The sequence below is a fragment of the Sinocyclocheilus anshuiensis genome, unplaced genomic scaffold, assembly GCF_001515605.1.
Source record: "Sinocyclocheilus anshuiensis isolate Anshui unplaced genomic scaffold, SAMN03320099.WGS_v1.1 scaffold392, whole genome shotgun sequence".
In the NCBI taxonomy this organism is placed as follows: domain Eukaryota; kingdom Metazoa; phylum Chordata; class Actinopteri; order Cypriniformes; family Cyprinidae; genus Sinocyclocheilus; species Sinocyclocheilus anshuiensis.
In genome coordinates this window covers 3,256,343-3,271,213 of record NW_015557091.1, presented here as the reverse complement: position 1 = coordinate 3,271,213, position 14,871 = coordinate 3,256,343, and the positions used below count along the sequence as shown (strand labels likewise).

At 34.3% G+C, this 14,871-nt stretch overlaps 1 protein-coding gene across 1 annotated transcript in view; it reads right to left on the bottom strand.

Annotated features, from left to right (window-relative positions):
* Window positions 1-14,871, bottom strand: part of mmp16a (matrix metallopeptidase 16a (membrane-inserted)) — a 56,912-nt gene that overhangs the window by 38,017 nt on the left and 4,024 nt on the right. Inside the window, exons 2-3 of the mRNA XM_016471936.1 lie at window positions 4,008-4,156; window positions 2,243-2,365 (exon numbers count right to left, since the gene is read on the bottom strand). Of these exons, the coding sequence (XP_016327422.1) occupies window positions 2,243-2,365; window positions 4,008-4,156 (272 nt within the window). The remainder of the gene's footprint in view (window positions 1-2,242; window positions 2,366-4,007; window positions 4,157-14,871) is intronic.

Sequence of the window (14,871 nt, the reverse complement as noted above, 5' to 3'; positions counted from 1 at the left end):
CGCACGCACGCACACACACACACACACACACACACACTCCTGCCTAAAGCCACCATTCCATTACATAATCATAATCTCTCTCTCTCTCTCTCTCTTTCTCTTAGTAGGCCGTATTGTTTGACTTATATCATATCAAAAGATGCTGGTACAATGGTCTTTTGTAATTTTGTCTTGTCCATCAACTTGCAAAAACACTTTTTACTGTACATTAACACACTCATAATAAGAGCGGGCTGGAGAGTTTAAAAGCAGAAATGTGAAGCTCGAGTTTTATTTAATTTTTTTGTTAAAGCGCTTACATGAATTATTCAGTAAGAATGTTTGTTATTTGAGCTGTTCAGCTGTCTAAAGCCTTCTGAGGTGGGACTATGTTTCTAAAGGTGGATAAACTTCTGCTTATGTTCTACAGTGGTAGGAGTTTTGGGGCAGTTTTTCTGACACAGCCGTCACAAAAACCCACCGACACAATACTGTCAGGAAGATTATTTTGAGGCACATGTAATTAGTAGTTATATTTGAATATAGGTCATACATACATAAGCTGTGGAAATACTGCATTTAGGACAGAGCATCATGTTACTATAATACATGTCACAACAATACAAAGCACTTGTCACTGAAATTAAGAACAATAACTCATATTGTAACAATGTAGGTCGAAAAAGATGCTGTGTATGCCAAAAATAGTTTTTCAGAAATGTTTCTTGAGCAGCAAATCAGCATATTAGAATGATTTCTGAAGAATCATGTGACACTGAAACTGAAAATTCAGCTTTGCATAACAGGAATAATATTCAAGTAGAAATAAGATATTTTAAATTATAATCATATTTCACAATATTAGTGTTTTTACTAGATTTTTAACCAAATAAATGCAGCCTTGGTGAGCAAGAGAATTTTTAAAACATGAAAAACTTTAATGGTAGTACTATATATATATTTAGCTATAATAGTTTAAATAATTTGGATAATAATTTGGCTTGAATAATTTAGAGCAACTAGATCCTTTAATCAAGTCGTTCCAATAAAGGTTTGTAAAGACAGAGGGAAAGAGGCCAGCTGGGACAGGGGAAGAGATGAGAATGTTGGACGGAGTGATTTAGGACGATTGAAGGGATTTGGTGAGGTGAGGGAGAAGAATCTGACAGCCTAATTATCTCAGCACTGCTGCTGGCACGGCAAAAATCATTTTCTTAATCAGTATTAGTGTCGTCTTCCAGTAAACATATTCAAACATCCTTAAAGGGGTCATATGATGCAATTTCAAATTTTCCTTTCTCAACCCAAATATGCAGATGTGTCCAGCGCATTTTATGGAGGACTGTTTCCTGATCCTGGGAGAGTAGCCTACAATGCGTCTGTGCACAAAGGCTGTTTCTATAAAGTGGGGCAGTTTCAATTTTGCAATGACAGTCTGGCGCTTCTGACTCGCAGCCTGTAAGTACATTTTTTATATTTAAAGAATTCGCCACTGACGATTCAAATGCGAGTTTTGAGCAGTGTATCAGTAGCAGTGCAAATGCAGACAGGGTTTTATGTTTACGCGGCGCGATATGTAACGCAACGCGTAAAAAGACAGTATAAGTCATTATAATCAGTAATTATGTACCCACTGGATGCAACAAATGCCTCGCTTATAATGGGTTTTAATGTTTTTGTCTCGTCGCTCCGGCCGGAAAGGGCATCATCACAGTATGGTAGGCTTTTCAGAACGATGAGCTTTGTAAAAATCGACGCGTTTCAGAAAGGCGGGGCATAGAGGAGCAACAATAATGTACATTATGTGGAAAATAATGTGTTTTTTGAATCTTAAACCGCATAAACACATTGCATTACACCAAATACACAACATAATGTTCTTTTTAGCAACGTCATATGACCCCTTTAAAACAAGACACATTTATACTTGAGAAACAAAATTGCATAAAATATTAAAACTTGTTTTCAGAGAATATATTTTGAATTGAGTGTGCGTTTCTTACCCCACTGGCAAAAAAGTTTTTTCTTGATTTAAGCATGAACCTCACAAAATGATGTTAGATTTATGCTTAAAAGAAAAGTAAAAGTCAAGTCTTAACATCAAGTCTTAGTATCTTATGCGATTTTGCTTCTAACAAGCCATCTTGTTGTGAGGATGTTTACATATTTTTACCAGAAAACAAGAAATTTTTTTTTTTTGGGCAGAAATCTCACAGAAATGCACGAACAATAAATGCATTTCAAGTGTGTTTTTGTAACTCACCTGTACGTGATATGTTTATGTTGCCATTTCTGCCCTGTGAGAGCGTAACGTCTTTTTCGGACGCTAAATTTCAAGGCACCGCCGAACTGGTCTGGCACCCCACATCGTGGCTTCTTCATCCAGCTGAGAGAGAAAAAGAAGTAGATTCATTAATATTGCATTACTCCACACTTGTGACATTCAGCCCAGCCTGTCTGAGCTACACAACACAACAATTTTCATAGATTGATTAGCATTCAGGAAAAACATCACAATTACATGAGGTTTCCAAAATGTAAAGTTTACATCATGTCAACCTCATGAAATATATTTATTAACTTGAGTATTTAGCAGTACTAGGACCACCATGTTTTTCAATGGCAGATGCCAAGACAAATATCTAGAGGCCAAATATCAGCCAATTAATCAACTAATATGATACTATGGTTACTGTATTCATAAAACTGGCCCCTCTCAATCCCCTTCAATCAGAGTTCACACAGAGAAAGAGAAGCAGAGACAAGTTTGGTTTTGAAAGCAAGAAACAAATCACAAGAGAAAAATCAGCCTCACCTTATGGTGATATCACTATGCCGAAGCAAAAAAGAAAGAAAAAGATCACATAAGAGTTACGACATCACCATGATCCTAGCGGTCAGATGTTGTACGTCAGTGTTTCCCAACCTTTTGCAAGCAGCCCTTATCGGACAGGCTTGAGTACCCAAGGGTTCCAAGAGTTTGTTTTTGCCATAGAAGAACCATTTTTGGTTCCCCAAAGAACCTTTCAGCGAACAGATCTTAAAAGAAACACTTTTTTTCTGTTAAGAACTTTTAAAAAATCTAAAGCACTTTTCTCCACTATAAAGAATCTTTCTGGAATGGAAATATGCCATGGATGTTAAAAGTTCTCCATGGAAGTATAGATGCCAATAAAGAACCTTTATTTTTAAGAGTGTGGTTGGAAATCACTGCTGTACATCATATTCAGTATGCATAGATATACATTTATCATATTGTGTTTTAGATTTTGAGCAGTGTAAAGGCATTTCTGAAATAAAATCAGGTGATTCCTCACCCATTACCCTTATGAAATCTGAAAGGGTGGTTTATGCTGATCTAGCATGTTCAAATTTAAATTCATACATTTCGCAGATTTTTTTAACCCAAAGTGACTTTGCATTCAAGATATAAATCTTAGTCAGGTTAGATGCCATACTGAATTGAATACAAATGAAAACAAGGCTGCGAGGGATAGATTTTACAAAATGGCACACATTGTATAGAGGTCCTAGATCACATAATTTTCACAACTCACGACATTCAAAACAGTTTTTAATGGAGTTTTTGACTTATGAAAGTTTTATCATCAACTGAACAATCGGTATGTTGTTAAACAACAGTACAATCCATTGACAAATGCACTGTACTTCTATCCCTCACAGCTTCATTTTCATTCCTGTCAAAAAAATTAAATATGACCCTGACTACCCTGACTAAGGTCTATTAGGCCTATATTAGGTCATGGGTTCAATTCCCTTGGAACTGAACCCATGACCTTGGCATTGTTAGTGTCAGAACCGGTACAGACTCCCCATGATTGGGAAATAAACATGCTAGCAACCCTCTTTGTTGGTCTTTGCAACAGGAGGGCACTTATGGGTATTTTGCTGTGCACAGTCAGTGATGTTAAAGAGTCTCTGAGAAGAACAACATCATGTTAAACTTCTGACCCAGAATCAGTCGATATTGGAGCGAGTGACCGTGTGAGAGTGTAACTGCTACTCACTCAATGGTGTTCTTATCCAGTTCACCGGTGACGTTAAGGCCGTAGAGACGCTGCATGGCAGCGATAGCAGAATGCATGGTCTGTTCTGACCGCAAGACGGACATTCTGGGGTCTGTGAGAGGGAGGTAGCCATACCTCTGCAGCCAAGCCTGAGAGAGAGAGAGGCTTTTGTTTAATCACTACACGTTACTTCTGCGGGAATATATGTTTTTAATATCTTTAAGCATTTAAGTATAAGTAGATGCATTGATAAATTTTCATTCTTATGCTGAGTTACATGCAAGGCTGAACTACCTCTTATATGTTTTTTAATTAATGATTATAATTCATGTCTCACATTTGTATATATAAATAATGTATAAGTAATATATATATATCTGTATACAAGTAAAAAATAGATTTTTTTAATTATGTATATATAATATACATGTATATATAATTGATTTGTAATTTGTCATTCATTTTTAAATATCAAAAAATGAAAATAGTCATTCTTGTTACTCGAATATGCAATTGTATATGTGCGTGTTTGTGTGTAGTTAAAAATGTATAAATAATGCAAAAATATAAATTATATTTTAATGTATATTTTATCATTAATAACTTTTTTATATATTTATATTTTATATAAATAAGATATTTTTATTTACAAATGAAAATAGTAATTGTTATTACACAACTTACTGAAATATGCAGTGATAAAGATGATTAGCAAAAAAGATAATATATATACATATATATATATATATATATATATATATAATATAAGTCTTATAACAATTTATATTCAATTTGAACACAGAAAACACTTAATATAAATGTATAATTTATTATAATTGAATTATAATTTTTCTTAATATAGTTAAAATAACTCATTCTATCTTTCAATGCATATGAAATTGGGAGAAAAACTTCTAAGCCCAGTTTAAAAATCTACACAACCAGACATTCTCTATAGCTAAATGAACTCATCCTGACAGAGTTTTCTGTAGAACCACAGCCGCTGCTACCGTTCCTGCCATTAGCAGATTAAAAAGAAGGTTGAGTTTGTTTTGAAGTGGTTTTCTCATTAATGCTGGAGAGAAGCAGTAGGAAGTGCTTACACGGATCCTCTGCTGACCCATCTGCTGCCACGGATCCTCTGCTGACCCATCTTCTGCCTTCAGCCAACAGCCAAATGCATCACAACTCTACAACACTCATCATAACACTGTGAGTGAGTGAGTGAGTGAGTGAGTGAGTGTGTGTGTGTGTGTGTGTGTGTGAATCATCACCTCTCTAGTTGTGCTCAGATTTCTCCTCTAGCTATAAGAACATCCCTGTCCTAATGTGCCCGTTTCTAAAGTCACTGGCTGTGTTAAAGAGAAGTCCACTACATAAACACACAGAACTCACACAAACAGAGGTCAGATCACTGCTGTACATTCAGCTCATCTTGAACTTAAAAAGATATTGGGATGTGAGTCTCACAAAAACTCCCCAAGACCACAAGAAAAAAAAAAAAAATCTGAAAGTTGCAATTATTTGGGTCCAAGGGCACATGACCAAAACAGACACATTTGAAAGAAAAAGTCCTGTAGATACAGTTGTTTGGAGTCAATTTTCAGCTTCTTTGATCTTGACTTTATAAACTGCTGAATTTCGATTGGCTGTTGATGGTCATTTTAGTTGCTCTGTACAATTAATAATGCTGGGATTGAAAAGTATCAAAGATTTTACATGACAAATTTCAACTTCTTCGATCGTGTTATTCCAGCTAAAGGGAACATTCTTAGAACTTTGGCTAACATTCTGGTAAGGTTCTCTAAACGTTATGAACAAAGTAACGTTAATAGAATGTTCATTCAAAGTAAGCCGGTCTTTAATAATGTTCTCAAAACATTAGCACAAAAACATTCATGGAACGTTTTTCTTCTAAAACATTTTAGTTGGACATTCGTCTAACATTTTTTTAAATGTTACTAATTGTTTCATAACATTCAGAGAACATTTAAAAATAATTGTATCATAATGTTTACAAAATAAGATGTAATAGAATAGAATAACGAATAAAGTTAATGTAGAATAAAGTTAAAATATGTGTTTAAAAAGAAAAAAAGCTGATCGACCACTCCTTTAATGTAATGAGGATAATATTTATGCAAAGTATAATTTTCATATGCTAAATAAAATTTCTGTTTTGGGGTGAAATATGAGCTAGGTATATCTATGTGAGATTCACCATTGTTATTTTTTAAAGGTCCTGCAGCTGGCAAACTTAATTTGAGGACATACTAAACTAAAATGCATAACACAATTTACCCAAGTACGACATGTTCCTGGATCTACATTGTTTATTTGTCCTGGAATAATTTTCCTAGCAAACAATCATAGGCCAAACCATGTCCCTAAGGTTAAACCTAATCCTAACCCACCCTACAGTCAATGGGAATGACAGCACTAAACTTAACCATAAGCTTTAAACAAATGTTGTTCGAGGTCAACAAGAAAATTGATCCAGGAACACAGGCTACTCAAGTATGCACAAGTATGCACTTTTATTTTAAAGTGCTGAAGATCGCTTAAGGCATAGATGTCCTTCAAAACAACACCACACAGCTGTTTTGTGTTATTTACCAGGAATGTTAAGTGTTAATCAAGCCCAAATAAAGACCAATTTCAGGTTGGTTTGTGAGGTACATGACAGAAAGCTTAATATATAACAGGTCACGTGAATATATCTCCGTTACACACTCACACATCAGAGGACTTGATTCACTTATGTTGTTTTATGTGTTATGCATCACAAGGATAATTAGTTGTGGTGTGTTAGAATGAAGAAGAACGAACACGTACATGCGATCACCCATATGAAAAAAAGTCAAAATGTGTCTCTTGTATTTATTATTTTTTTTTGTTTAGATTTTGAAGAGCCTCAATGTTATTTTAGTTGTATTTCTAAACTAATATAGTATTTATTAATATTTTGAAATAGCTTTTATTTTAATATATTACATTTTTTATAAATATATTTATTATATAAATTATATTTTTATATTTGCATAAGTTTTCATTTTAGTTTACATTTGAGTGATTTTGTTATGTGCATTTGTTATTTTTATTTGATTTTTTTGTAATTTTGGTATTTCAGTTTCAAATTATTTATTTCAGGTTAGCTGCTAAGTTTTTCATATAATATATATATATTAGATAAATATATTATATATATTTATACCATGGTCGGTCTGAATACTCAATTCTGATTGGCTGGCAGGTATGCATTAACACAGTTTAAATTAAACTGTTTTAATGCACAGGTAGTTCCAAGTCAGTTTAATCACTGATCTATATTAATGCACTGCTTCAATTGATGCACACCCTCACAAACACACACACACACACATAAACATATCACTTGCACATAAACACAGTGAGAGGGAGAGAGGTCAGAGATTGCAGATTGCGCTGCATGCACACAGAAACTTATTGTCAGTGCTGACCCGCGACTTTTATTAATAAGATAGTATAGAATAGATACTAGATCGCTACATTATCTCTCTCAGCAACGAGGTAAAATCGAAGTAGCTAAACAGCTTCATTGTTTTAGTTACTTCCGCTTCACGTTGGGTGGTTCTTGGCTTCCACGTCATGCATTAAAATAATTTAATACATAGCTAGCCGTGCATTATCCCTTACATATCTATGTTTATGTTTATCTATATTTATTTTATTAATTTAATTTTTTATATTTGTATAAGTTTTCAGTTTAGGTTTAGTTTACATTTTAGTATATTTTGTTCGTTTGTTTTTTGTCATGTTTGTTCTTTTTTATACTTCTATATACATTTTTATTTTGGTTTTAGTTTTAATAATTTAGGTACTTCAGCTTCAAATTATTTATTTTAGGTTAGTTTCCAAAGCAAAATTATTTTAAGTTGAAGTTTTTCATCTATTTATTTCTAATTTCATTTATTTTTATTAAATTTTTTATTTTGTTTCAAAAACGCTTTTTAATATTTTTAGTTGTAGTTAACAATAACAACACTCGGAACAAGAAAAAGTGTCTAGAGTTTCAAAAAAGATCTCAACAATGTCTCAAACTGTGCTCACATTCGCCAAAATACAAAGTCTGCAATCAAAAGTCAGATTTCAATATGAACAAACATTTCTCATCAAATTTTTCCAAAACCAAATGATTAAATCTGCTATTCACCTTCATTTTATAGTTGTTAAATCTTACTACATGTCAGCAATGTCTCATTTGTTTATCTTTTTTCTCTCTATAAATTAATTTTAGTATAATGTCTATACTTGAATGAAGAACTAAATTAGATTTACTGAGCTATGAAAGAGCAATATCTGATCTAGGGTCCTACCAACTAGGCGATTTAATTCAGAATTGCCTCACAGAATTCCTACTGGTTGACCTTCACCCCAGCTGATGGCACGTCTAGTCAGGAAAGTGTAACGCTGTGCTAAAATATCCTGTATTTGCACTCACTCACAGCATGCTGTTAGCTAAACACTGATCTGTTATCTTCAGATGTTTTCCCCTGCACAGGATTCATGCTTTTAACTGGCACAGGTGTTCGGCACTGAAAGTCAGACTTCATGAATATAAACCGTAACCTAATTTGATGTTGGAATGGGATCCAAGGGGATCTATGGTGGTTTGGGTTTACAGACACATATGTGATGAGGTGTTGCAAATGCACAGACCTGAAGTGAGTGAGGAAACCAAACCAGAGCAGCAAATGTGTCACGTTTTTGTAGGCGGCATTGTGCAGATGTGCTATTATTTGATTGCACAGTTTAATGCAATTACTGCTGCCCAGTGTCTATGCCCAACACTTCACATTCCTCTATTTGTTTAGGGTGCTGAGGGGCATTTCCAGAAAGAAGAATGACAAACTGTTTTCAAGCTTTGTTTCAAAACCTCAACCAAACCCCAGAGGTTGCAAAAGACCTCAAATCCTGGCAAAAACCATGAGTATAAACAAACACAGTGAACCTCAACTTAATCTGTGGGAGGTATGGTGCGTTATTGCTTTAAGAATTGGCAAGGTTTTAGACATGCTGTATTATTTAAACCAGTAAACTTAAAAGTGAAGCACTCCCATACTGTGCCACTAATGGGAGCAAATGGAATTGCAATCTGTTTGTTTGAAAGGCCTGATTGGTTTAGCAAAAACAACATTGGCTTAACCAGTGTAGTGAGACTATTTGTTTGTCCAAACCATTGGAAACTTTGTTGAAATCATTATTTTTGCAATTCTGTTTAGTTCCAGTAGTGGAACAGAAATTACAAACCACTGAACTTGTAAACAATGGTTTAATAGCTAATTTGGATAGACATTATGTTCTCGTCCCTTGTGGTGGCCACAGACAAGATTAGAGAAAAATTGTGTATTATTATTATTATTATTAATAATACATGCATGTTTAAAGTTTAATATTTAATGCTTAATTGATTTATTTTTCAGATTTAGACAGTCGGAATTATTTTTGCATTCTGCTTTCTGAAGTATGTTTTTAGAGAAAAAATTAGAGAAAATTGCGTATTATAATAATAATAATATAATATGTTTAAAGCTTAATTGTGATATATGCTTTCTTTTATCTGCTTATGATAGACAGCTGAGCTCCAAACAGCAGGTCCATGTTCTCTCTGTCAATCACATCATATCAGAGCAGAAACACATTAATACAGCAAAGACAGATAAATTCATGTTATTTAAGTAGAAACACGCCCTAGGCGACAGCCTAGCTCGCCTATGCCTAGAAACGGCCCTGCTCTGAGCTATGGATTATTCAGTGATGTGGGAAGGTGTATGACTTTTGGCCGTATCTATTCTACGTGAGTGTGTCTTTAAGACAGGGAAGAGGTTTTGTGAGGACTGAAGTTACCCCAGGGGACCTCTAGAGGGAGAGAGAGTGTTCTGAGGTGCTTTTGGATTTGGGAACACTTAGCATGTTTGGTGCAGCTTCAAGAAAATTGAGGCCATTAAAAACCACAACCTGGATACAAGATACATTGGCTCCTTGGATGTGGATTGCGTGCCAAATGAACAAAGTGCTTTGGGCCTATAGGTGTCTTTTGGTGAGATTGACATTTATTTACTTGGTTGGCAGATGCTGTTGTCAAAAGCACTTTACTGTACTTTTTTTTTTACTCAAGTGTCTTGCTGAAAGACACTTTGGGCTACAAGTTTTAAGTTACAAGCCCAGATATTTAACCATTTAGTCTCCCAACCCGTTCATTCCTTATTATTATTATTATTATTATTATTATTATTATTATTTGCTGAAAACTGTTAGCTAACTGTTGCTTCTTTGTTTATTTTCTGGAAGTATGTGAGCTGCTTGCTGTCTTCTTCCTCATAGGCACTTTTTTCACGAGCCAATCACATGAGCTGTAAATGTCATATGACTAATATTCAGGAAAATTATGCCAGAAATTCCTATTTTGTAGTATTGCACACTTTTAGCTTAAAAAATATTGGTCACTATAGCAGAATATCTACTATAATATAATAAAATAAAATAATATATGTGATTATACATTGCTTGCAAATGTTTCATTTTGTCAGAATGAACAATATTTTTTCAAAGTTTTTTTTAAATACTATAGTATATACTGTGCAATTTTTAGTATAGTATGGTAATATTTTGTTTTGAACACAATAGTGTTATTTTAGTATTATTTATACTATTATAGCATTTATTAATACTTTAAATTGGGATTTAAATATTTTTTATATCTACTATAATATAATAAAATAAAATAATATATGTGATTATACATTGCTTGCAAATGTTTCATTTTGTCAGAATGAACAATATTTTTTCAAAGTTTTTTTAAAATACTATAGTATATACTGTGCAATTTTTAGTATAGTATGGTAATATTTTGTTTTGAACACAATAGTGTTATTTTAGTATTATTTATACTATTATAGCATTTATTAATACTTTAAATTGGGATTTAAATATTTTTTATTTTAGTCTTTTTTTGTCCTTTTGAGCCATTTTGATTATTTTTTAATATTTATCTTTAAATAATTTTTATTTTAATTTTTGTTTTAGTAATTTTAGTACTTATTTCAGTTAGTTGCCAAATCAATATTTTAAATTTTTGTTTTAAAGTTTTTAATCTAATATTTATATTTAATAAAATAAAATATTTTAATTTCTAATTTTTATATTTTACACAAACTTTTAATTTGTAATAGTTTTAGTTATAAAACTATAAAATAACAACAGTTATAAAATAACCACACTGGAACATAGTCATTGTTGAACTCCAAAAAGGTCAACCAACATCACACATGATATGATTTAGGCCGTGGCGGACCTGATGCTGCACTCTGATTGCTGAACCACTCCAGTGAACTTTCAGAGCTGATGTGCTTCATGGATCACTAGCTAATAAGGCAAACGAGGCCTAATTAGCCTCATAGTAACATCAAAGCTGAACCCTAAAGGCCATCCGAATGCTTCCTTAGCAATAAAACACCCTCAGAGAGAAGATGTGACCATGGCAACACGTGCAGATGGAGTATAGATCACAGATAAATAAGTGACGGTTGAGTTTGGCTAGTCAATCACAACTTCAGATTCCATCTTGTGAAATCCTTTGTGCATCTTAAGAAGTGTTTTTTTTTTTTTTTATGTTAAAAAGCTAAAAGTGTAAACGTTTGGATCTGTGGTGCTTTAAAAACATTGTTTGTTTAAGAATCTCGACCTGCCCAACAACAGCAACACTTGCTCAACAATAGTGTGCATTTGGGGCGGGGCTATCTTTTTGTTTTACCAATGACAGACAAGGAAACCTGTTTGAAAACAGTCACTATTTTAGCAATTCCAAGTGAAGCTAGAACTCAGAACTTTTTTCCAGAATATTAGAATTGATCATTACGGCTAGTTTGGAAAGCTTTACAAGACTCATGCATTTTAATATGCGATTTAACCTTCATCCCAGCATGCAATTTGAGTTGCCATAACCGTTTTGCTGCCTCTATATATACGTATATAATATATGTGTGTGTTTCTAAGCACATAGCTTAGCTTATATTAAAAATGGACCTTTTCACACAATGGTGCTTAACTGCTGCCTGTTTTAGCTGAGCTGTGACACCAGACACATGGGATCTCTTGCGTCACTTGTGCTTAAGTGAGTGTAAGTGTGTGTGGGTAAAGGCTATTGCTCTCTGGTATCGGTTTTCACACGCACTAAATTATTCATCCGGACACATACCAAACCATCATATCGCACATGGGATCTCCATGGCTACCCCCTCCGTCTCATGCCCTCCATCAGCCGCTGCCGACTGTTTTGGCCAAATGTCAGAGAATGTCACAGTTCTCTAACGGATCTAGCATGCTTTTAACCTCTCAACCCAGTTCCAAACAAAACATTTTCATTCATTAACAGTTCATTCCCTCCAGAGAGAGCTTTGTGCTTGTTTCTACATTCAGAATGGAGTACTAGCATAATGCATATTGCTCAGTATGTACTGTATACATCCTAATATTTTATATGTGAAGTATGCAACAAATCTTATGGTATCCTACATTGTTGTTTATTATGTTGCATATTTAATTCAGTGACTGGCATCATTTTGCATTTTTAATCCAATTTGGTGTGAAACATCTTGTGTTTCAATTTTTTTAGAAGATGAATGAAACATGATTTAGATGTAAACATTGTGTTTTTTTCTTCGATTTTGAAAGATTTAGATTTATTTCAAGTCAAAAATAAGACTTAATGTGACTGAATCAACCTGACAACCTTAGGTTACACCAACAAAAGTCATTTTCATGACTTTAATGTCAGGTTATGGTGAAATTGCATTTTTTTACATTATAGTCAGTGTCTGTGCCATGTAGAAGTGAGCTTGGCATCAAGTCGTCACTGGATTGAGCTGCAAGGACATTTTTCCAGGTCCCTACTGTATCAATAGAAAACCCCAAAGATCTCAAGAGAGCTGATAGTGTCATGTGCGTCTGTTGAACAACAGCAATCACCCGTGCCATTAAAGATTGAAGAGCAACAGTCTCTTTCGGCACATTAACATTGCGCCAAGGAAAACAGCAAGAGACGGCACGAGTGAAACAAAAAAGAAAGAAAATACCGTCCGGAGAGAAAGAAAGCTAGAAATAGACATTGCATACAGACAGAACCACGTGTTTGGGTTGCGCTGGTGCACTCGGTTCTCACAGGACAGATAAACAGACGGATGTGTCGTCCCCTCCACGGTGAAAATCTGCTCGCCGTAAAGAGCCAAACTGACATCAGAGAGACCATGTGTGAACGCAACATGCTACATGAAGCGCAGATCACTACAATCTCGCCTGGAAATGCATACGATCACACAATGTATGGAAAGAACGCATGCATGCATTGAAGATTGCACAAACATGCAAACGCATAGGATGATGTTGTGCATAATTGCAACAACCGTTAAGAAATAAGAGCTGATGAAAGGTCAACAATCTGCTCATGTCCTCAGTAGGCCTCAAGACAGAAAGTGGCGCTCAGAAACACTGCAAAAGCATAAACACACAGATGGAAAGACGAAGGGACATTCTAATAAACATTTGAACTTCTGTTCATTCATGAGCTGCCAAAAGAAACTTTAATGTTGTACTTAGGAACAAAACCGACCTCATCAAATGGCTCCACTCTTCGAAGGGTTCCTGTGATCGAATCGTGTCGGGCAGTAAGAAAGACAGAACTGAACCCATTCAGTTGGGCCGTCACGGACTCTATGCTCAGCAGGATGCAACTTCACTGCCTCTAGTACACATATAAGTTCAAGCGAAGGGCTAATGGGATGAGATGTGCATTGCATTTTCTCTTTGAAGCTATGTGTTGCATTGAGAGCTGAGCGTGAGAGAATATGTGTGTATTACATGTGCAAGTGGCTTGTATGAGTGTGACAAAACCCAAAGCGTGGCTCTGAATAATGTGATTTTGCACCTGGTACTCAGAACAGATTAGCTAAATATAGGCCTAATATGACCCATTCAACCCAAAACACTGGCATACAATTAAAGCTGGGTGATATTTTGAATATATTTGAAATATTTGAGTATTAGTATTAGTATTATATTAGTCCGATTTGTTTCAATTCATTTGCATGAATCAGTTCAAATGGTCCATTTAAATGAATCAATTTGATCAACCCTAAAATGCTGGTGTACATTTAGGCCTGGGCAATATAATGAATAGTTACAAAATATTTGAGATTAGAGTCAAGGAAGGATCGTCAGGTATGATAACTTTAGAACAGTTTTAATCGTGCCAATTTTTCAAAGTAGCATCAGAGATGCTATTCAATTCATCTACATGAATCAGTTCAAACTATCCATTTATATGAATCTATTAACTCGGATTCAGTGATTCATTTGCACCATCACTCACAAGTGTTCATGGAAGTCTCACAAAGTATTTTTCAACCCCAAAACACTGGCATACAATTAGGGCTGGGCAATATATGAATTGTTTATGACATATTTGAGATGACGATCCTTCCTTTTGTTATGACTCTTAAGTATGAGAGCTTTTAAATCTATATATTTGAAATAGATTTTTCGAAGTAGCATCAGATTTTGTTCAATTTGTCTGAATCAGTTCAAACTGGCCATTTATATGAATCAATTCAACTCTGATTCAGTAATTAATTTGCGTTATCAATCACTCAAAAATGTTCATTGAAGTCTCAGCACAGTGTTTTTCGCAGCATAATGAAATGTCTGTAGGTAAATATTGTAGTTTATAGGTATGTGATGCTAAAGATTTTTAATAATTGAAATAGTTTAAATGTTACATATACACAAAATTTTGCCGCACACTAGTTATATATATATATATATATATATA